The 24,139-nt window shown below is 47.8% G+C and overlaps 1 protein-coding gene across 2 annotated transcripts in view; it reads left to right on the plus strand.

Annotated features, from left to right (window-relative positions):
- The window catches only part of LOC115474227 (tRNA (cytosine(34)-C(5))-methyltransferase-like), a 358,438-nt gene that overhangs the window by 206,727 nt on the left and 127,572 nt on the right, over positions 1-24,139 (plus strand). For both annotated transcript variants that reach the window (XM_030209615.1, XM_030209607.1), the window contains exons 11-14: positions 49-179; positions 816-912; positions 10,789-10,937; positions 15,291-15,383. In XM_030209615.1, the coding sequence (XP_030065475.1) occupies positions 49-179; positions 816-912; positions 10,789-10,937; positions 15,291-15,383 (470 nt within the window). The remainder of the gene's footprint in view (positions 1-48; positions 180-815; positions 913-10,788; positions 10,938-15,290; positions 15,384-24,139) is intronic.

Genomic DNA, 24,139 nt, shown 5'->3' on the forward strand with positions numbered 1-24,139 from the left:
AAAAAGAAAACTAGTATAAAATATGGTGTGTTTTAAAAACTTTTGCAGATAATGACAAAGGATGGGCAGTGGTTTGGAGAATGGTCTGATGTCCCTCAGAACAGACATACACAAATCCGGCCCACGATGTTTCCACCCAAAGATCAGGAAAAGCTGAAAGCAATGAACTTGCAGCGCTGGTATGTATTTTGCAGAATAGGGAAAGGGAATGGGACTTGATATACCGCCTTCCTGTGGTTTTTGCAACTACATTCAAAGCGGTTTACATAGTATATGCAGGTACTTATTTGTACCCGGGGTGACTTGCCCAGAGTCACAAGGTGGTGCATTGGTAATCAAACCCAGTTCCCCAGTGTCAAAGTCTGCTGCACAAACCACTAGGCTGCTACTCCTCCAATTTGAGCTGGCCCAGTGTGAGGCATGGTGTGCAGTAGACACGTGTTAGTGTTGCCTCATTGATATGAGTTATAAATCACTAATGAGGGAGATTAAAAACACAAGCAAAAAAAGCCCTTGGAACATAATATATTGTGCAGTTTGGATTTGTGATGCCACAGGCAAGCTCACAAGATTCTTAAATTAACTTTCTGTGAACTGATATTTCTTCTCAATGCGTTTTGTGTTAAGTGAGTCATGTGAGTTGCCCAGATTCTATGGAAGTAGGTGAAATTTTATATGGGAGGGAAATCCTGCTCAAAGAGGGTTGGAACTACTCAGAATCAAGTGGTATACCTGCCTGCCTTCACAATTTAAATATAAAGGTGACTTAAGTACATTTTTTGTGTCCTAATGCAAGAATCATTTACTTTGTCCAGCCTCAGAATATTGCCACATCACCAGAACACTGGCGGTTTCTTTGTGGCTGTGCTGGTGAAGAAAGCCCCGATGCCATGGAACAGACGCCAGCCAAAGGTAATACTGTCAAAGAAAGCCTGTTCTTCTGCCATGCATCACGGTGCTTCTAGTTCTAGTAACTGAGATTTAGCATTTGGATTTGCTATTTCAATAGTAGTTTAAGGTGAGTTAAATTCAAGTTCAGTAGGTATTTCCTTGACCCTACTCTAGTACTTTATACTTGGGTCAAAGTTACTTGGGTCCTTGGGAGCATGAGTAAAATGGCACAAATGATGTATGACCACCAGAGTAGCAAAGCTGCTGCCCAAAGTAACTTCTGCAAAAAGATATATTAAAATCAAAAGCGCTGACATTTCTTAGGTTAGCAAGCTCTCGTATCTCGGATCAGAAGCAAAGCAGGAAAATGTTTCTACTGCTAAGCTGTATTTTTAGAAGCTGAGTGATTTGTGGCACATAGCTATTCCTCCCATTCTGTATTGCTGTGTGGGTGGGAAGTCCTCAGTCTCCCCCCCCCCCCCCCCTCCCCGGAGACTTCTTTCTGACACAATATAAAAATGTTCTTTTCTGACTAAAGCTAACCTCTTTTGCAGCGTTATTTTGTCATAACTTGGAGTTCTTATTTTCTGTCAGTGCTTTAGGTAGTTGGTCAGTATTCAAAGCTACTTACCCAGGTAGCAAGTAAACTGCTGAGAAGCGCCATCCCTGGATTTCCAGTGGCATTATCAGTTAAGTTGTCATAGACCAATTGAGGATAGAAACAGAGAAAAATGTATGGCCTATCCAGTCTCCCCATCCATGCCATCTGTTCTCCTTTTCAGTCCCTTAGAGATCTTATGTACTTGTCCCAAGCTTTCTTGAATTCAGATAATGTTTTCATCTCCACCACTTCCGCTGGGAGGCCCGTTCCATGAATTCACCACCCTTTCTGTGAAGATGTATTTCCTCATGTTACCTGAGTCTATCCCTTTTCACCTTCATTCTATGCCCCCTTGTTCCAGAGCTTCCTTTCAATTGAAAGAGACGTGTCTCCTGTGTATTTATGCCGCATAGGTATTTAAATGTATCTCATCATATCTCCCCTCTCCCACCTTCCTTCAGATCTTTACGCTTTATGACAAAGACCACTGACCATGTTAGTAGACGCCCTCTAGACCATCCTATTTATATCTTTTTGAAGGTGTGACCTCCAGAATTGTACACAATATATTTTTAAATGAGGTCGTAACAGAGACTCCTCCTTTTTCCTACTTGCCATTCCTCTCCCTGTGCACCCAAGTGTCCTAACTTTTGCTGTCGTCTTTTCTACCTGTTTGCCACCTTAACATCATCTTCAACCCCCAAAACTGTATTGTTCCCTTGGGTTTTTACAACCCAAATGTATGGACCTTTCATTTTTTTAGCATTAAATCTTAGCTGCCAGATTCCAGACCATTCCTTTAGTTTTGTTAAGTTCTTCCTCTTATCAGTTATCCAATTAGTGGTGATATTCTGTCTGCTAGCCGCATAGCTATCTGAATAAAGTTAGGATATCAAAATGGTTCGTTAACTATCCAGATGTTGAGCTGAATATTGATATCTAGGTAGTGCTAGTGGTCAATACTGAATCTAGCTAGGCTTGTGTGGCTGTTCCAGCTAATTATTTGATGAAGAAAGTGAAATTGCTTACCTGCAGTGGGTGATTTCTTATGGACAACAGAATAAATTAGACACATTGTATGCATTGTATTTTTGGTTTGTTACTGTATTTTTTGTTTTTTTTATTCTATTTTATTTTTGCAGTCTATATTTGTAAACCACTTTAAAACCCTGTCATATAAAGTTATTACATCAAACCACTTTCATAGGTGATGTGTGCTAAGACCCTTTCCCTCCCTCTCACTCATTTGGAACTTCACCAAAGCTTTCCTTCCAATTCATGTTTCCCCTCTCCCACCCCCTGGAACTTCAGCAAAGCTCTCTGTATGATCTCCCCTCTTTCTCAGCCACCCCCACTTGTAGAAGTAAATAATAATTCTCCGAGGACAAGATGGGTGATGTCCACGGCAGCCCCAGGATCGGAAGATCTTCCTAGCAACAGAAGTTTGCTAGCTCTTACGAGATATGCATGCGCATCGCGCATGTGCGACCGTCTTCCCACCCACTACAGCGTGCTCCTCAGTCTCTCTTTTTCCGTGATCAGAACAGACGTGTATCGCTCGCTCGCGGCCCCAGAGAGGCTCCCGACTCGTTCTTCGCTGCGGTTTAGCGCCTTTTCGGCTTGATCTTTGTTTTCTCCTCTCGTGTGTTAAAAAAAAAAGAGTTGTGTTCCGCTACTTCTCAAAGTTTTGTCCGGGTAAGTTTCCTTTCTTTTCCGTGTGCGGCCTGTTCTACCGCCCATCTTGTCTTTCCCCCTTTTTTTTTTTTTTTGGTGCCTTTTTTCGGCATCATCATGTTTGACCTCACCGGTGCGATTTTTCCGCCCATGTCCTCGAAGCCTGCCAGTGGCTTCAAGAAGTGCACACGGTGCCACTGGACGATCTCACTAACTGATAGACACGTATCGTGTCTTCAGTGTCTCTTGGCTGGTCATCGCCCGGACGCCTGTACGTTGTGCCTCCAGCTTAAAAAGAGGACACAGGCGGCGAGATTGGCTCAGTGGACTGTTCTGTTCGGAGCCTCGTCCGGTCTTTCGATGTCGTCTGAGCCAGTGGTACCGAGGTCATCGCCGGTATCGATGTCGGAGGGAACATCGACGTCTGGAGTGCAGGTGATGGCTGGCCAGAGATCCCACGCTGGTAGCAGTGAGCCATCGAGTGGGTCTCCACCTGCCTCGAGGGTTCCTGCTGTGCAGGCCCCTGGACCGACCATCCTCGGACCCGGCCCCGAGGAGACATCTGGATTCGACGTCGTCCTCTTCAGGACTGGGAGGTGCTGATGCCGTGCTTCGCGCGAAGGCGAAGAAGCACCGTCATCGGTCACCTTCCCGCCATGGTACCGAGAGCTCTGGGACACCGAGGGATTTGGTACCCATGAAGCGTCGACGCTGGAAGGACCGCTCGCCCTCCATACAAGAGGTGTCGATGCGCTCTGCTCCAGACAGCCCGGTACTGCCTCCATGCCCCAGACAGTTCCTCAGCTCGTCGCCGGTACCGGCCCCACTGTCTTCCTCGACAGCCACTCTGGACGAGCGCCTCGAGGCCATCCTTCCAGGTATCCTGGAAAGGCTGCTGCGTTCTTCTGCTCAGGTACCGCCGGTGCCTGCGCTGGCGGTACCGTTGAGCCACGTGGCAGTTGGCTCTCCGCCCGTGGTGCGGACTGCGACACCGGTACCGCTTGCAGTATCGGCACCTGCTACCACCCAGGAGGACTCCCCGCCGAAGTCGCTGGAGGGAGCTTCGTCGCCGCCGGTGCGGGAGTCTTCTTCTCGACACCGCCGTAGGGGACCGGGTTCCTCGGCGTCGAGACGGGCTTGGCTTCGGACTGGTTCATGAACTTGTGTCCGATACCGATGGTGAGGCCTCGTGGGAGGCGGAGGAGAGAGAGAGGTATTTCTCTGACGAGGAGTCCTGTGGTCTCCCGATCCCACCCCTTCGCCAGAGAGAAAGCTTTCTTCCCCTGAGAGTCTGTCTTTCTCTTCCTTTGTCCGGGAAATGTCTATGGCCATTCCCTTCCTAGTGCTTACTGAGGATGAGCCCAGGGCTGAGATGTTCGAGGTTCTGGACTATCCTTCACCACCTAAGGAGGAGTCCACTGTTCCCCTTCTTAATGTCCTGAAGCAGACATTAATGGCGAACTGGGCGAAACCGTTAAGTAACCTCCACATTCCCAAAAAGTTTGAGTCCCAGTATCGAGTCCTTGGGGACCCGGAGTTGATGAGGACCCAGTTGCCTCATGACTTTGGAGTTGTGGACTCGGCTCTCAAATAGCCACGAGTAGTAGAGATTGCGCCTCAGCGCCCCCGGGCCGTGAATCTAAGACTCTTGACTCTTTTGGGGAGGAAGGCCTACCATTCTGCTATGCTCGTGTCCAAGATTCAATCCTACCAGCTCTACACGAGCATACACATGCAGAACAATGTGCGGCAACTGGCGGACTTGGTCGATAAACTCCCATCAGAGCAGGCCAAGCCTTTTCAGGAGGTGGTCAGTCAGCTAAAGGCGTGTAGGAAATTCCTGTCCAGGGGTGCCTACGACACTTTTGATGTAGCGTCCAGGGCCGCTGCTCAGGGTATAGCGATGCGCAGACTCTCATGGCTGCGTGCCTCTGACCTGGAGAATAGATTCCAGCAGTGGATTGCGGATGCTCCTTGTCGGGGGGGATAACATTTTTGGTGAGCACGTCGAACAGGTGGTAGAACAGCTCCACCAGCGGGACACCGCATTCAACAAGCTCTCCCACGGGATGCCTTCAGCATCTACCTCTTCAGGTAGACGTTTTTATGGGGGGGAGGAGGAATGTTCCCTATGCTTCTAATAGGCGTAGGTACAATCCACCTTCCCGCCAGCCTGCTCAAGCTAAGCCCCAGTGCGCTCGTTCTCGTCAACAGCGTGCACCTCAACAGGCCCCTGCAGCTCCCCAGCAAAAGCCAGGGATGGGCTTTTGACTGGCTCCAGGCGAGCATAGCTGAGATAAAAGTGTCTGTGTCGGACGACTTGCCGGTCGGAGGGAGGTTAAAGTTTTTCCACCAAAGGTGGCCTCTTATAACCTCCGACAAGTGGGTTCTCCAAATAGTCCGGCTAGGATACGCCCTCAATTTGATCTCAAAACCTCCAAATTGTCCTATGGGGGCTCAGTCTTTCAGCTTCCAGCACAAGCAGGTACTTGCAGAGGAAATCTCCGCCCTTCTCAGCGTCAATGCGGTCGAGCCCGTGCCACCGGGGCAAGAAGGGCTGGGATTCAAGTAAAAAGGATGGGGTATGTGGGTAAGTGATAGTCTTTGGCTTTACTTCTCTTTGATAATGAAGCTGTGGTAAGATTATACTCTGCTAATTTCTGTAGCAAGAGATTTTTTTTGTGTTTCAGACATGACGTCTGACTTTCAGTTTTCTCAGAAGTATGTTAACATCAAATCAACAAACTATGCATTTTAATAAATTTGACAAACTAAGAAGGGCTGGGATATTTTCAGTACTGTGTACTACCCGTTGGTCTCGCCTCTGCACCCAGGGTGTTCACGAAACGCTTGGCTGGAGTGGCAGCATCTCTAGGCAGACTGGGAAGTACATGTGTTCCCTTATCTCGACGATTGGCTGGTAAAGAACACATCGGAGGCAGGAGCTCTACAGTCCATGCAGGTGACTATTCAACTCCTTGAGCTACTGGGGTTTGTGATAAATTATCCAGTCCCACCTTCTTCCAGTTCAAAGACTAGAATTCATAGGAGCTCTGCTGGACTCCTAGACGGCTCATGCCTACCTCCACGAGGCCAGGACGGACAATCTTTTGTCCCTGGTCTCCTGGGTACGAGCGTCTCAGCGGATCGCAGCTCGGCAGATGTTGAGATTGCTCGGCCACATGGCCTCCACAGTCCACGTGACTCCCATGGCTCGTCGTCATATGAGATCTGCTCAATGAACTCTAGCTTCCCAGTGGTATCAAGCTGCGGGGGAACTAGAAGACGTGATCCAGCTGTCTACAGTTTTTCTCAGATCCCTACATTGGTGGACGATTCGCTTCAATTTGACCTTGGGACGTCCCTTTCAAATTCCTCAGCCGCAAAAAGTGCTGACTACGGATGCATCTCTCCTGGGGTGGGGAGCTCATGTCGATGGGCTTCACACCCAGGGATGTTGGTCCCTCCAGGAGACAGGTTTTCAGATCAACCTCCTGGAGTTACGAGCAGTCTGGAACGCACTAAAGGCTTTCAGAGATCGGCTATCCAACCAAATTATCCAAATTCAGACAGACAATCAGGTTGCCATGTATTACATCAACAAGCAGGGGGGCACCGGATCTTGCCCCCTGTGTCAGGAAGCCGTCGGGATGTGGCTTTGGGCTTGCCGTCATGGCATGCTTCTCCAAGCCACGTACCTGGCAGGCGTAAACAACAGTGTGGCCGACAGGTTGAGCAGGATAATGCAACCTCACGAGTGGTCTCTCAATTCGAGAGTAGTTCGCAAGATCTTTCAAATGTGGGGCACCCCCTTGGTGGATCTTTTTGCCACTCAGACCAATCACAAGGTCCTTCAGTTCTGTTCCAGACTTCAGGCCCACGACAGACTAGTGTCTGATGCCTTTTTCCTGCATTGGGGGAAGGGCCTCCTGTACGCGTATCCTCACATACCCTTGGTAGGGAAGACTTTGCTGAAACTCAAGCAGGACCATGGAACCATGATTCTGATCACTCCATTCTGGCCGCGACAGATCTGGTTCCCTCTTCTTCTGGAGTTGTCCTCCGAAGAACCGTGGAGATTGGAGTGTTTTCCAACCCTCATAACTCAGAACGAGGGGACGCTTCTGCATTCCAACCTCCAGTCCCTGGCTGTCATGGCCTGGATGTTGAGAGCGTAGACTTTGCCTCCTTGGGTCTTTCTGAGGGTGTCTCCAGAGTCTTGCTTCCAGGAAAGATTCCACGAAGAGGTGTTATGCTTCCAAGTGGAAGAGGTTTGCCGTCTGGTGTGACAGCCAGGCCCTAGATCCTCGTTCTTGTCCTGCACAGACCCTGCTTGAATACCTTCTGCACTTGTCTGAGGCTGGTCTTAAGACCAACTCTGTAACACAGAGTTCATCTTAGCGCAATTAGTGCTTTTCATTACCGTGTAGAGGGTAAGCCTATCTCGGGACGGCCTTTAGTTGTTCGCTTCATGAGAGGTTTGCTTTTGTCAAAGCCCCCTATCAAGCCTCCTTCAGTGTCATGGGATCTCAATGTCGTTCCCACCCAGCTGATGAAACCTCCTTTTCAGCCACTGAATTCTTGCCATCTGAAGTACTTGACCTGGAAGGTCATTTTCTTGGTGGCAGTCACTTCACCTCGTAGAGTCAGTGAGCTTCAAGCCTTAGTAACTCATGCTCCTTATACCAAATTTCATCATAACAGAGTAGTCCTCCGCACTCACCCTAAGTTCTTGCCAAAGGTGGTGTCGGAGTTCTATCTGAACCAGTCAATTGTCTTGTCAGCATTCTTTCCCCGTCCTCATACCCGCCCTGCTGAACGTCAGTTGCACACATTGGACTGCAAGCGAGCATTGGCCTTCTATCTGGAGCGGACACAGCCCCACAGACAGTCCGCCCAATTGTTTGTTTCTTTCGACCCCAATAGAAGGGGAGTGGCTGTCGGGAAACGCACCATCTCAAATTGGCTAGCAGATTGCAGCTCCTTCACTTACACTCAAGCTGGGTTGACTCTTGAGGTTCATGTCACGGCTCATAGTGTTCGAGCCATGGCAGTGTCAGTGGCCCACTTGAAGTCAGCCACTATTGAAGAGGTTTGCAAGGTCTGTCATCTTGTCCACACATTCACATCTCATTACTGCCTACAGCAGGATACCTGACGTGACAGTCAGTTCGGGCAGTCGGTGCTGCAGAATCTGTTTGGGGTTTAGAATCCAACTCCACCCCCCCTAGGCCCATTTTTATTCTGTTCCAGGCTGCACTCTCAGTTATTTGGTTATGGTTATAGGTCAACCTCAGTTATGTCCTCATCGTTGCGAGGCCCAGTTGACCAATGTTTGTTGTTTTGAGTGAGCCTGGGGGCTAGGGATACCCCATCAGTGAGAACAAGCAGCCTGCTTGTCTTCGGAGAAAGCGAGGTTACTAACCTGTAGCAGGTATTCTCCGAGGACAGCAGGCTCATTGTTCTCACAATCCCGCCCTCCTCCCCTTTGGAGTTGTGTCTTCCCTTGTCTTTGCTTTATACTGGACTGAGGAGCACGCTGTAGCGGGCGGGAAGACGGTCGCATATGCGAGATGCTTGCGGATCTCGCGAGAGCTAGCAAACTTCTGTTGCTAGGAAGATCTTCCGATCCTGGGGCTGCCGTGGATGTCACCCAATCGTGAGAACAATCAGCCTGCTGTCCTCGGAGAATACCTGCTACAGGTTAGTAACCTCACTTTACAGTGACCTCTATTGGACAGTTGTGCTTAGTTTTTTTTTTTTTTTTTTATGAACACTTGCAAAAAAATCTAATTTGCTCTAAATAGGCATTAAAATTTGCAAACTACAGCTTGATATATTTTAAGTGTCACCTGGATCAGCAATTGAGAATTTGACAGTCCCTAAAACTCAGTTTTCCTGTATTTCTGTGTTGATGAATCCTGGATTCCTTCTTTAAAACATGCTACATAAGTACATAAGTACATAAGTACATAAGTAGTGCCATACTGGGAAAGACCAAAGGTCCATCTAGCCCAGCATCCTGTCACTGACAGTGGCCAATCCAGGTCAAGGGCACCTGGCACGCTCCCCAAACGTAAAAACATTCCAGACAAGTTATACCTAAAAATGCGGAATTTTTCCAAGTCCATTTAATAGCGGTCTATGGACTTGTCCTTTAGGAATCTATCTAACCCCTTTTTAAACTCCGTCAAGCTAACCGCCCGTACCACGTTCTCCGGCAATGAATTCCAGAGTCTAATTACACGTTGGGTGAAGAAAAATTTTCTCCGATTCGTTTTAAATTTACCACACTGTAGCTTCAACTCATGCCCTCTAGTCCTAGTATTTTTGGATAGCGTGAACAGTCGCTTCACATCCACCCGATCCATTCCACTCATTATTTTATACACTTCTATCATATCTCCCCTCAGCCGTCTCTTCTCCAAGCTGAAAAGCCCTAGCCTTCTCAGCCTCTCTTCATAGGAAAGTTGTCCCATCCCCACTATCATTTTCGTCGCCCTTCGCTGTACCTTTTCCAATTCTACTATATCTTTTTTGAGATACGGAGACCAGTACTGAACACAATACTCCAGGTGCGGTCGCACCATGGAGCGATACAACGGCATTATAACATCCGCACACCTGGACTCCATACCCTTCCTAATAACACCCAACATTCTATTCGCTTTCCTAGCCGCAGCAGCACACTGAGCAGAAGGTTTCAGCGTATCATCGACGACGACACCCAGATCCCTTTCTTGATCCGTAACTCCTAACGCGGAACCTTGCAAGACGTAGCTATAATTCGGGTTCCTCTTACCCACATGCATCACTTTGCACTTGTCAACATTGAACTTCATCTGCCACTTGCACGCCCATTCTCCCAGTCTCGCAAGGTCCTCCTGTAATCGTTCACATTCCTCCTGCGACTTGACGACCCTGAATAATTTTGTGTCATCGGCGAATTTAATTACCTCACTAGTTATTCCCATCTCTAGGTCATTTATAAATACATTAAAAAGCAACGGACCCAGCACAGACCCCTGCGGGACCCCACTAACTACCCTCCTCCACTGAGAATACTGGCCACGCAATCCTACTCTCTGCTTCCTATCTTTCAACCAGTTCTTAATCCATAATAATACCCTACCTCCGATTCCATGACTCTGCAATTTCTTCAGGAGTCTTTCGTGCGGACACTTTGTCAAACGCCTTCTGAAAATCCAGATATACAATATCAACCGGCTCCCCATTGTCCACATGTTTGCTTACCCCCTCAAAAAAAATGCATTAGATTGGTGAGGCAAGACTTCCCTTCACTAAATCCGTGCTGACTTTGTCTCATCAGTCCATGTTTTTGTATATGCTCTGCAATTTTATTCTTAATAATAGCCTCCACCATCTTGCCCGGCACCGACGTCAGACTCACCGGTCTATAATTTCCCGGATCTCCTCTGGAACCTTTCTTAAAAATCGGAGTAACATTGGCTACCCTCCAGTCTTCTGGTATTACACTCGATTTTAGGGACAGATTGCATACACAAGACTTTGTTGAGAGCAGTAGCATGGTATTTAAGCAGAAGGGTCTTTTATCACTCCTAGCTTTTCCGTGTGATTTGTGATTCTTTTCTCTGCAATAGCTGCTGCGGAAGCCACTTGCTGCAGATACAACATATGCGCAGACAGCAGCAGAAAAAATCATCACTGAAGAGTTAGCAATCAAGTCTGAAGAAGCCCAAGAGAAGGCAAACTTGGATGGTGATTCAAGTAAAAAGGATGGGGTATGTGGGTAAGTGATAGTCTTTGGCTTTACTTCTCTTTGATAATGAAGCTGTGGTAAGATTATACTCTGCTAATTTCTGTAGCAAGAGATTTTTTTTGTGTTTCAGACATGACGTCTGACTTTGTTTTCTCAGAAGTATGTTAACATCAAATCAACAAACTATGCATTTTAATAAGTTTGACAAACTAAGAGGCATATTTTCAAAGCACTTAGCCTTCCAATGTTCCATAGGTTTCTATGGAACTTTGGAAGGCTAAGTGCTTTGAAAATATGCCCAGGCAATACAGTGCTTAAAGAAAGCAGAGTGTGCTAGTAAGCATTTGCTTACATTTATTTTGCTCATTGGAAGTAGTTGGTCAGGAACATGGAACTTGATATGTTGTCTTTTGAAATGCAGTACTTTATAAAGATTACATGGCTGAAACAGGAAATTGTAAACAGTCTGGCTAAATTTTAATTTATTACAATGAGTTAAGGTTTGACCACTAATCACTGATATAAATACCCCGTTGGCATCCTAAATAATAAAACGCACCTCCAGCGTTCTGAAGCCGAGAAAGTGAAGCCTTGAAGCATTCCTGCAACTTTCTGAAACTACGTGTCACCAGTTGAAGAGATGGAGCCTTACAGAGCGCACGAATGCTTCAAGGCTTCACTTTCTCAGCTTCAGAACTTTGGAAGTGCGTTTTATTATATAGGATGTACTTGGTGCTTTTCTGTAGCACATGGGGGGAATTTAATTTATGCTGATTAAAGTGGAGGAGTGGCTGGAGGGGGGCAGGGGAGATAAGACAATCGCTGGGTGGCTGGAGGGGGGGCAGGGGAGAGAGGAGAATCGCTGGGTGGCTGGAGGGGGGGGGCAGGGGACACAGGAGAATCGCTGGGTGGCTGGAGGGGCAGGGGGGGAGAGGAGATTCGCTGGGTGGCTGGAGGGGGAGGCAAGGGAAAAAGGAGAATCGCTGGGTGGCTGGAGGGGGGCAGGGGACACAGGAGAATCACTGGGTGGCTGGAGGGGGGAGCAGGGGACAGAGGAGACTCGCTGGGTGGCTGGAGGGGGGGGGCAGGGGAGAGAAGAGCATCGGTGGGTGGCTGGAGGGGGGCAAGGGAAAAAGTAGAATCGCTGGGTGTCTGTAGGGGGAGCAGGGGAGAGAGGAGAATCGCTGGGTGGCTGGAGGGGGGACAGAGGAGACACACTTGCACCCAGCAGTCTCACTCTCTCGCTCTGTCACACACACACTCGCACGTTCTCTCACTCTCTCTCACACACACACACACACAGTCAATCTCACACATACTCTCTCAAACATACACACTCCGAGGAAAACCTTGCTAGCGCCTGTTTCATTTGTGTCAGAAACGGGCCTGTTTTACTAGTATTTTCATAAGACCCAGAATCTCCAGGTAGTCTTAAGTTGGGGGTCTCATCTGCATCAACTCCTAAGCTCTACAATTCCTTCCTCTCTGTGCTAGTCACATGTTTTCTTGAATTTGGATACCACCCTAGTGTCTACTGCTTCTACTGGGGGGTCATTATACACATCCATCACTCCTTCGCGAGCTTTCATGGGATCATGGCCAAACTAAAATTGACAAACACTGTTCTAGACACTGTGTGAGAGGAGCAGTCCCTTGAAGGTTTACCTAAGGCATCGGATACCCTTGGACCAGCCCTGTTTCTATCCATTTGAAGGTGTCGTCTCCAGAACAGTTCACAGTATTCTCCATGAGGTGTTGCAACAGGCTTATACAGAGGAATTATCACCTCTTTTTTTTTTTTTTTTTCTACTGGTTCTTCTTCCCTGTGCATCCAATTATCCTAGGTTTTGCTGCCTCCTTATCTGCCTGTTTGGCAACTTTAAGAACATCCTATATGATTGTTGCACGGAGGGCTTTTATCCCTTTATTCTACTGCCTTCTTGGGCTTTTGCAATACAAATACATGACCTGCATTTTTTTTTTAGCATTAAATCTTAGTTTGAGCTTGGCTAGATCACTTGTTAGGTTTGCCTTTTTAGGTTTGGAAAACATTTCCCCAGTTGCCCTTCTGCCGTATCACTTACAAAAAATTGGGGGGATGGAGGGTAGGGGAAGGACCAAGGACTGATCTCTGTGTATACCACTGATAACATTGCTTTCCTCAGAATGAATGCCATTAACCACTACCCTTTGTTGCCTGCCACTCAACCAGTTTCTGACCCAGGTCCAGATGCACAGAACCTAACGAGCCAACAACGTGGTCTTTAAACTGGTTCTAGCCGGTTTAGCGAGCAAGGAGTATAGCCAGACATTCAGAAGGGTTCTCCAAGCTCTTTTCCCGTCACAGGTGCAACTAATGAAAAAGGAATGCAAAGGTATCATAATAAGCTAATTACTATACAAATGTGCATGCAAAGCAATGCACAGCCATTTGCTGAACGACGCACACAAGCAGCCCCTACCTTTACCATAGAAATTTTGACAGAAGATCTGGAGCTGTCGGTTCTGACAGTTCTTCATAGCAAATACTCCACAGCTGTCTCCTCTGACATTCCTGCAAGAGAAGGACCCGCTGCAGAGCTCCTGCCTGGGCAATGCCCTCCAGCAGCTGGGTTGAGGCTCCCCTTGCCAGGAGCTCTGGCAGTAAATGAATTCCAGAGGGAGGGTGAGCTGCAGGAGGAGTTCTTGTGCTGCCCCCTGGCAAGGATACGGGGACAGCAGAGAAGAGAACCCTGGAGCATGAGTGAGAACCCGAGAGTGGGGATCTCCAGTCTTGAGAGAAACACGTTTTCTTCACTTGCTCTGTGGAGTTTAGGGATCTGCCCCCAGGCAAGATAGTACAGGCTCCTGGCATCAGCGGACTGCGCCCCCCAGCATCATTTTTGAAAAAAAAAAAAGGAAAGCTACGCTGGCTTTCATACGCACAGCTTGTCTGTGTGTATGACTACTACTACAACTTGTCATTCCTATAGCGCTACTAGACGTACGCAGCGCTGTACATTTGAACATGAAGAGACAGTCCCTTCAAGACTGGAGATCCCCACAATCTAATTAGGACAAACAAGACAAATAAGAGATAAGGGAATTACTAAGGTGGAGATAAAATAAGGGTACTGAGCAAGTGAGTAAGGGTTAGGAGTTAAAAGCAGCATCAAAAAGGTGGGCTTTTAGCCTAGATTTGAAGATGGCCAGAGATGGAGCTTGACATACCAGCTCAGGAAGTCTATTCTGGGCATATGGTGCAGCAAGATAAAAGGAGTTCGCGGTGGAGGAGAAGGGTGCAGGTAAGAGAGATTTACCCAGTGAAGAAAGTTCCTGGGGAGAAGTGTAGGGAGAGATGAGATTGGAGGGGTACTGAGGAGCTACAGAGAGCTGTCTGTAGTATTTGCAGAGCAGTCATGCTTAGTGATTGACTGTTCTACGCATGCTCAGCTCGCCGACTGGCTTCCTCCATATTGCATACAAACAACCTGGGTTGCAAAAGCAACAAGCATAATTCCTTGCTAAAACAAACTTATGTAATAAAAAAAAGTGTTCAAAAGCCTCCTAAACTGAAAATAGTCTTGAATTATGCAGTAATTTAGTACTATAAAGTGTTAAATATGACTTTTTTGTGACATTTGATTACCATTTTGTTGAATGTATATTCATAGAACCATTTTATTAACCAATGTTTTCTCTTCCATTTACATATTTCCTGACTACTCTCCCAGCTTTTCTTACTTTCTTAAGATATTGTTGCCCGTTTCCCTTTTTCTGTGATTTGTTTTAATTTATGAATGCCAAGTTTTCTCCCTTACCTTTTTGGCTACTTTGAAAACCCATATTGGCCTCTCCATCCGCTCTTATTTACTTTTGTAAAAATGGACTTTTTGCCCTTGCAATTTTACACACTGCTTTTCTGCTACCTTTAGATACTCCTGTCTGGCTAACAATTATTTGCATAATTTTTTTTGAAAAAGGTTATATGTGAATTTGCAATGCATAGTCTTATGGCCACTTAATTTGCATCTAGTGTTTGAAAATGTGTTATGTTCGGCAATGCTTGTACTTTAACCCATGTTTTCATGGAATCATTCCTAGGACAGAGCTAGGTTAAAGGAGGCATCAGTGCATGTAGTTCCGTATTTTCAAAGCTGTGCCTGTTTTTCATGGGAAAAGGACATGCAGAAAAAGCAGGCAAATCTATAGATACTTTTTCTCCTGGGCTATTTTCAGAGGGACAATGGCAATAATTGGGGCAAAGCCCATAGGTTAAAGTACCCACAGACTTGTCTGCATGGTTTTGAAGATTACCGTGAGGGTTTATAGTACAGGAGGAATAAACTCAGTCATTTTGTCTCATTTGCTACCATTGTTAACAAACATGTTGTTAATATCTAGACCTCCTCCATCTAAGAGAATGAAGATGTTTGGATTCAAAGAAGATCCGTTTGTATTTATTTCAGAGGAAGACTCCTTGTTTCCACCTATTCAGTAAGAGAAATGTGTTTGTTCTTGTACTTTTTTTTAATGTCTGTCCCTTGTTATCGAAAACACAATATCATAGTATCACCCCACACAAGATGATTCCTGTGCAGCTCAATGATTCGGTGATTTCAGGAACATTGTATGCATTATCATGAATAAGCAACTTCTCCAATAGGGTAGACACGTGAGGAGAGAAAGGAGGGAGATGTAGGAAAGTGCACTGGTCCTTTTATGATTCACTCATGTTTTGTTGCTGCATTGTGATTTATATATGACTGTTGGTGTTACCCACTGTGTACAGTAAACTGCTTTTTGGGGCATGGTTTGGATCAGGGTCTCTTGATTTCTGCAAGACCTGGTCTCTGACATGGAATGCCCCACTCTGAGAGGAATACTCACAGTAGTGTGGCACACCAGGAGGAGGCGGAGGCTAGATAGCCAATGCATTCTACCTTGGCTAGAGCGGAGATGTCGCAACAGGAAGTGTAGGATATCATGCCACATTTGTTTCCTCCAACAACTCAGAACAGACTTAACTGTGTAACACTGTGTGTCATGTACAGTCGAACTGTAAGCCTGGCTCAGGTGACAGGAGCAGCTGAATGAAGAGCTGCATTGTTGCTTCTGTTCACCAAGCAAGAGGATTGGCCCTGGACGGAGGATGTTTGAGGAAAAGAGAGAATGAGCATGGAGTTTGGAGAGGAGAGGATCAGCTTGGTTGGTTGGGGATGGTGTTAAGGAAGGAGGAGTAGAAAATTAGCTTAGGGATTGGGGAAGAAGGGAGTAAAGAAGGTTATCAGGTGGGGGGGATGAGAGGAGAGGATTGGGCAGATAGAAAAGAATGGAGAGAGTGGAGGGAAAAGGGGAGAGAGCATGTGCAGAAGGGAGGGAGAAGCAAAAGAAGAGGATGAGGAAGGAGAAGTTAATGCATTGGAAGATGTGATGGAGGCAGAGAAGGAGTAAGTGCAGAGGGGATGAGTGGTTGGATGATAAGGCAGGGAAAGGAACTGGACTGTGAGGAGAGACTAGAGCAGGGGTGGGCAAACTTACACCCAGAAGGATGCATCAAGGTCGGTACTATCCCTGGCAGGTCACAACATTACATAATATTGGAAACAGAAATGCACAGAGCTCTATAGACCTGTGATAATTAAATTAACTAAAACTGATGAAAACAAACTACTATAGTGGCTATTTTGAAGATACTTGAAAAATATAGTGTTTAAATAACCAAAACATTGGTTAATGACATTTCTGTGTATATTTCCTGTGCTCTCATGGGCCACATAAAATTTAATGGCAGGTGGCAGGTTGCCTATCCGTGGACTAGAGCATTCAGACTATAGGATGGTTCAAATATGATATGGGGAGCATTGATTTCTTCAATCTGGCCTTTCTGAACACAAAGAACTCTATTTGAATTTTACCCACACCCTTTTTGTTAATCTCATTTCCCATCAAGTCCTGCCTAATTAATCTCTCACCTATCCATCCTTAATTATTTGTTTGTCCTTGAGATAGTCTAAATCCCTGGTTACTTACTGCACATGTATTAATTTGCTTCTTGAAGTTATTGTAATTTGTGTTGTGTTCTGTACATTATTATGTTTTACTTTATTGTTTGTAAGCCACATTGAACTTGAGTCTATTTCGGGATATAAGTTTCATGAATAAATATATAAATAACTTTTCAGGCCTCGTTGCCCGTTGGCTGTATCTAGTCCTACCAGCTCTGCATGAGCCTAAACTTGGAGTCTTTGGTTAGCAGTACACCGATTCTTGCGGATTCCCTCAGGAGCAGGCTGCAGAGCTTCACCAGCTGGCCATTAAGCAAATGGCGTGTTGAATGTATCTGACCATAGGCGCTTATGATACTTCTGACATTGTGTCCAGATATTCTGCCAAGGGTTTGGGGATTCGCAGGCTCTCATGGCTGTGTGTCTCTGACCTCTGACCAGTGGTTCAGGAGAGACTTGCAGACGTGCTGTTCCCAGGGAACAGCCTGTTTGGTGATAAGGTGGAAGAGGTTGCTGACCTCATTAAAAAGCATACTGACACCATCCAAACTTTATCTCGACATCAGCCATCTGTTTCATCTTCCACTAGAAGATTTTTGACTGGGCTTAGGCGGCGACCCTACTACTCTCAAAGGCTACTACTACTCTCTGCTGCCTCCTCGTTCTGCCCAGGCTTCCTAGGCCCAGTATCCCAGACCTCTCCCACCCCGCCTCCAGAAGCCCCAGCTTGGTCCCCAGTCAAAGCAGGGAACAGGTTGTTGACTGGCTCCAGAAAAGCATAGCTGCACTACAAGTAACCGTCCTGGACGGCTTATAGGTAGGGGGGAGGTTGAATATTTACCAGCTTAGATGGTCCCTTGTAACTTCCGATCAGTGTGTTCTTCAAATAGTCACTCAATAACGCCCTGAATTGGTGTCAAAGACCACAAAATTGCCCACCGAGAGCACCTTATATCACCTCTGAGCACAAGCAGGTACTTGTAGAAGAGATCTCCACCCTTCTGCAGGCCAGAGAGGTCGACCCCATGCCACCTGGGGAAGAAAGGAAGGGAGTCTATTCCAGGCAGTGGCGTAGCAAGGGCGGGGCAGTGGGGGCGGTCCGCCCCGGGTGTCAGCAGGTGGGGGGTGCTCCGCTCCCGCTGCTCCCACCCTACCTTTAAATAAAAATCAGTGAAGCGGTGGCAGGCAGGCAGCACCTCCGTCTACCCTGCTTGTAAACGAAGTAGATCATCTCGTGGAGCCTTCCCTCACTCTGTCCCGCCCTCCTCTAACTTCCTATTTCTGCGAGGGTGGGGCGGGACAGAGTGAGGGAAGGCTCCACGAGATGATCTACTTCGTTTACAAGCAGGGTAGACGGAGGTGCTGCCTGCCTGCCACCGCTTCACTGATTTTTATTTAAAGGTAGGGTGAGAGCAGCGGGAGCGGAGCCCAGATGGGGGGTGGGGGTGCCTACCTGCAATTAAATGTAAAAGTTAAAACCCTGAGCTGAGGAACAGGTGTACTTCCCCCCCCCCCCCCCCCCCCCACACACCTTTGCAGCTCTGTTTCCTGGACAACAATAAAACAGTCATTCAAGATTTACAACTTAGGGAAGTGAATAGAACTTCTCACTTTCACATGCAGTCACAAAAGCTTTTAAACTTTGTTTCTGATAAATGCAAGCTGTATTTCACTTATTGAAGCTTTGCATTTTTAAAAATCTGTCTGCTTTATTGTGAATAAATGCTGTTTCAACAACAATTCTAGGTTGCAACTCCTGCAGAGTCTCATAATATTCAGCAGTTTGATAACAACAATGCCAAATATTCAGATTCCTGCTAGCTGTTTTTAGTGTAACAAACTTCTTCAATCACCAGTTCACACAGCTTAGAGTACCTGAACCTATGCTGCTAAGAAATCACTAGCATTCTGTTTCCACATTCATTTCAAATGTTCAGGTATGCAGTAGTTAGGCTTGTAAAGTAAATTGCTGATCTTGCCACATAGCATCAGAGGAAGAATCAAGCAGTCAGTTGTTTAAACCAGCTGTTAGCACAAGAGTGTATCTGTGTGTGTGAAAAAGACATGGCTTTCAGTTGGCATTGACTGTGCAGGATCAACATCTGTACTATTCTGTCTGGTTTCGTTTTACAATAAGTGAATTGATGTTCTAGTGCTCACTGTAGTGTTTAAGATTCTTTCCTTTTCCTTGTGTGATTCGTAGAAATGACTGCTTATGGTATGGTAGAATTGCTCTATAGGTCCTGAGTGTTTTGTATTCTCGGCATGCCTAGTACTAGATTTTGGAGGGGGGGGGGGGGGGTTAAAAAATGACCGGCCCCGGGTGTCAACTACCCTAGCTACGCCACTGATTCCAGGTACTTCCTCGTGCCCAAGAAAATGGGGAGGATTCTGTCCCATCCTAGACCTTAAGGTCCCTGAACAAATTCCTGGTCAAAGTAAAGTTCAGAATGATTTCTCTGGGTACCCTTCTCCCCATGATTCGGGAAAATGATTGGCTATGTTCTCTGGACTTAAATTTAAAGGATGTCTATACCCACATTTCAGTACTTCCCAGTGACAGGAAGTATCTTCGATTCCATGTAGGGAAACACCACTACCAGTATCGCGTGCCATTTGGCCTCATCTCACCTCTGACTTCTGCTGTGTGATATCATTTTGTGCCTCTCTTTCTAGTGCTGGCTTCTGATTGATTCTATCATCACTCATTGGCCTCTGATTATGCCAAGCTCCCGCTTCTCCCTGCATATTGGAAAGCATCGGGTCACGTTCCCCACTACGTAAGCCTATTTCCAGTTAAGGTTTATAAAATTATGAGTCTTAGTGGCATCTATTTTCTCTTCTGACTGCTGTTGTGTGATTGAATTTTGTGCCTTCGTTTCAGGTGCTGGCATCTGACTGATTCTAAATCACTCACTGCTTCTCCCTGCATACCGGGACACATCAGGTCACATGACCCACTACGTAAGCCTATTTCCGGTTAAGGATTATAAAATGATCCTTAACAGCGTCCCACGCCCTCTAAAATTTATCCTACATAGATTTGCTTTCTTCTTTGTACTGTCTTTCACTGTGAGGCTAATACCATTTCTGCAATATTCCTATTTATTCTCTGTTTCATCCCAGTTCTCTGGTGGGATAGACCTGTTCATTTGCGACCTGATAATAGACCATCATGATGTTTAGTCTCAGTTCCACTTGACATACCCTCCAAGAATCCTCAGGCCTTCTGTTTACCGATAGCTCTTTTGAACTGTCATTCTTTTGAAGTCTAAAAAATTGTTTATTAAAGAATTTTTGATGTTCTGGTTGTCAGCTTCTCTGAGGTAGAGTTTCTGGATTTGTCGGCTTCATCAACGTTTATTTCCTTGTCATCAACAGCAGATGAATCCATTAACTGATGGGTTGTATCCGCCTACCAGCAGGTGGAGATAGAGAACACTGAAAGACACAGTGACTCTGGACGGCCAGCCCCTTCTGCCTCAGTATATCTCTATCTCCCAGCAGGTGTGGATGTCGCTTTAGCAGCTCCTGGATTTCTGCTTGGGGAGGCTCCTGTGCTTTGCCAGTAGAGCGAGGGTGTTGTGGCTGGTGGTGCCCACTTTGAAGGCATACTTGGTTTTGTTCCCTGTCCCTGCCTTACCCCATACCCCCATCCTCCCGGAGTCCCTCGTTTGCTGCCTGCCTCCAACTTTCCTCACAGTATTAAAAAAAAAAAAAAGTGCGCGCTTTATCAGCGTTGCTGTTCCGAGGCTTTCTCCAGAGTTTCTGGTTCTGTGCAGCTTGACCGGAGCTCGTTGACTCGGTCTTCTGAGGTGAGAGTGGTGCCCAGCTCCTCCAGGGAGGTTCCCGCGGACAGCTTTCTGTGCGGGGTAAGTTTTGGTGCGAAGCCGCCATTTTATTTCTATATTTCCGTCCAGTCGGGCAATGGCTACTAAAGGCGTTAAGCGCTGCTCCAGCTGTGGTAAACACAGGTCAGCAGCGGGGCTTTGCAGTACGTGCTCCTTAGACACTCGTGCTAGTATGGGCATGGCGAGCGGTGATTCTTCCAGCTCGATGGAGCTGGCAGCGGGCGCCATTTTGACTGCGCCGCGTGACTCGGCCCTCATGGTTTCGGAGGAGTCGGAGTGCAGGGGGACGCCTCGTTCCGAGGATACTAGAGGAGCTCCTTCCTCCGCTTCTCCTAATTCGGGGGCAGAGGGCCAGGGTGAGTTTTTCTCCCCTGAATTTAGGTCGCTGATGCATAAGGCCTTTATATTAAAAAGGACTCTACTGGAGGCGTCTGACACTGCGTTGCGGACTGGATTCCCTCCAGGTTTTGATAGCCCAGTGTTGGCTGCGGAGTTTCCTTCTTCCCCCGAGCGTTAGACTGACACTAAATGTAGACTGGTAAATTCCCCGTCTGAGGGTGGCGCATCTCCCTTTTCCCCCTCTGGCAGGCTGTGGGGTGTCTGAGGAGTCTGGTAGGCCCTCATGGACAGATGATCCAGGTGAGGGCTCCGGTTTGCCACAGGATTTGGATGATCCTAAAGCGGTACAGATGTTCTACCACGACGAGCTGCCATGACTCATTTCTGACGCCTTGCTGGCCCTTTCTATTGAAGATCCGGCCGAGGGTGATACCTCCTCTGTTAATCTTAGGATGGCTAGTACTAAGAAGCCTTCTCAGGCTTTGCCTGTGCATGACTCCATCCAAGAGCGTATTTCTGCTCAATGGTCTGTACCTGATGGGCCTTTTAAGGTTGCCAGGGCTATGGGTCAGCTTTACCCTCTGAGTGAGGATCACTTGGCCCCTTTTGGGATGCCTAAAGTGGATGCGTTGGTCACAGCTGTGACTTTAAAGACCACTGTCCTGGTGAAGGGAGGGGTCGCTTTGAAAGATATGCAGGACCGACGGCTAGAATCCCCACTGAAGCAGCCCTTTTACATCTTGGGCCTTTCCTTAAGGGCGACGATTTGCAGTGCCTGTGCAGCCCGTGCCTGTCTTCCTAGTTACAGCAGGCGGGTGTTTTGCCCGAGGATGGTGCGGGTTCCCTTTCTGAGGTTGTCCTGCGTATGGAGTCTGCCCTGCTTGTGGGACTGATGCCCTTTATGATCTGCTCAGAGCTACGGCTAGGCAGATGTCTGTGGCAGTTGCTGCCCGCCGCCTTCTTTCGTTGCAGCATTGGGCCACTGACATGGCCTCTAAGCAGAGGCTGGTGAGGTTACCCTTTGGGGCCTTCTGTTATTTGGTGAGGAATTGGAGAAGATTGTGGTAGACCTAGGGGATTCCAAGTCCCAGCGGTTACCTGAGGATAGGCTGCAGCCTTCTTCCAAAAGCTCTGTTTTTCCCTCCTCTTCCAGGCCACGTTTCTGCGAAGCTCGTGGGTTTCGCCCGGGGCGCTTTGCTGGGTTTTCTTTACATACCCGTTTTCGGCAAAGGAACTCCTTTTGCTCGGACACTCGTTCCATAGCGGCTGGCCAACGGCCAGGAATTCAGGGGCGTCCTCCACAATGATGGGACGCCGGTTCTCTCGTTGATTCCTGCAGTAGGGGTTTTCTTTCCCTCTTCATTGAGGAGTGGACCTAGATTTCTTTGGATCAGTGGGTCCTGGGCCTGATCAGAGAAGGCTGCCGATTGGTATTCAATGCCCTGGTGAGAGACGTTTTTATGGAGTCCCGATGCGGCGCTGCTGTCTACCGGGCGGCGGTAGAGGAGACCTTGCAAGTCTTGCTGCAGCTCGGAGCGGTTGTTCTGGTGCCTCCCGCCGAATACAGCTGCTGTTGCTGCTCTATTTATTTTGTGGTCCCTCGAAAAGGCGGGTCTTTCAGACCGATCCTCGACTTATGAAGAGTCAATGAGGCCATAAGAGTGCGACATGTTCGCATGAAGCCCTGCGCTCCGTCATTGCGACGGTTCAGCCAGGAGAGTTTCTTACGTCTCTGGACCTCAAGAAAGCGTATTTGCACATTCCTGTTTGTCCTCCGCATCAGCAGTTTCCCCGCTTGGCGGTTTTGGGCCAACTTTTCCAGTGTCGGGCCTTGTCTTTCGACCTAGCCTCAGCTCCCCGTACCTTTTCCAAGGTGATGGTGGTGGTAGCTGCCTTTCTCAGGCGAGAGAGTGTCAGAGTTCACCCGTATCTTGACGTCTGGCTCATCAGGGCGGATTCGGCAGATGAAAGCAGTCTCACCCCGACCAGAGGTATAATGGTTCGTCAGATTCTGGTCTGGGTGATCAATTTGCCCAAAAGTCACCTGACCCCCTCTCAGGCTTTCGAGTATTGGGGGTCCGGTTCGACACGGCCTCAGGGTTCGTATTTCTCCTCGACCACAGGCGATGCAAGCTTCAGAATCAGGTCCGTCTGCTCCTGCGGATGCCTCGCCCTCGAGCTTGGAACTTTGTTCATCTCCTGGGGTCGATGACGGCCACCATGGAGGTGGTTCCCTGGGCAAGAGCTCTCATGAGGCCGCTGCAGATTGCTCTGTTTCAGCCATGGTCTCCGATTTCCCAGGAATTCCAGCGCAGACTCACGTGGTTCCCTGCAGCCCAGCACAGTATGGATTGGTGGATCTTCGACTGGAGGCAGCGACAGGGAATGCCGCTCGCTCTTCCTTCTTGGTGCCTGGTGATAACGGATGCCAGCCTTTTGGGCTGAGGAGCTCATTGCCGGGGAAGCTATGCTCAGGGTCAGTGGACACCCGTGGAAGCGGGATAGTCCATCAATCGCTTGGAACTGAGAGCGGTATTTCAGGCTCTGCTGGTCTTCCACAAGACTCTGAAGGGGCTTCCTGTCCGGGTGCTGTCGGACAATACGACAGCAGCGGACTACATCAATCGTCAGGGCGGCACTCGGTGCAGGGCCCTGGCCGCAGAGGCTGCTCAGATTTTCCTATGGGCCGTGTTCCACTGGCTTCTGCTGTCCACTACTCACATAGCAGGTCGAGCAACGTGCAAGCAGTTTTTTTCTCTGCAGATATCAAATTGACCCGGTGGAATGGGAACTAGCAGAAGAAGTTTTTCTTCGGATATGTGCCAAATGGGGGACTCCCGATTTGGATCTAAGGGCGACTAGTGCAAACTCCAAGTTCCTCGCTTTTTCAGCAGAGGGAGAGATCCTCGTTCGGCGGGTTGGAGGCTCTGGCTCAACCCTGGCCCTCGGGCCTCTTATATGTGTTCCCGCCTTGGGCCTTGATAGGGCAATTCCTTCTGCGGATTCGACTGCACCGAGGATTGGTGATTCTCATCGCTCCGGATTGGCCAAGGCA

The sequence above is a fragment of the Microcaecilia unicolor genome, chromosome 1 (genome assembly GCF_901765095.1).
Source record: "Microcaecilia unicolor chromosome 1, aMicUni1.1, whole genome shotgun sequence".
NCBI lineage: Eukaryota > Metazoa > Chordata > Amphibia > Gymnophiona > Siphonopidae > Microcaecilia > Microcaecilia unicolor.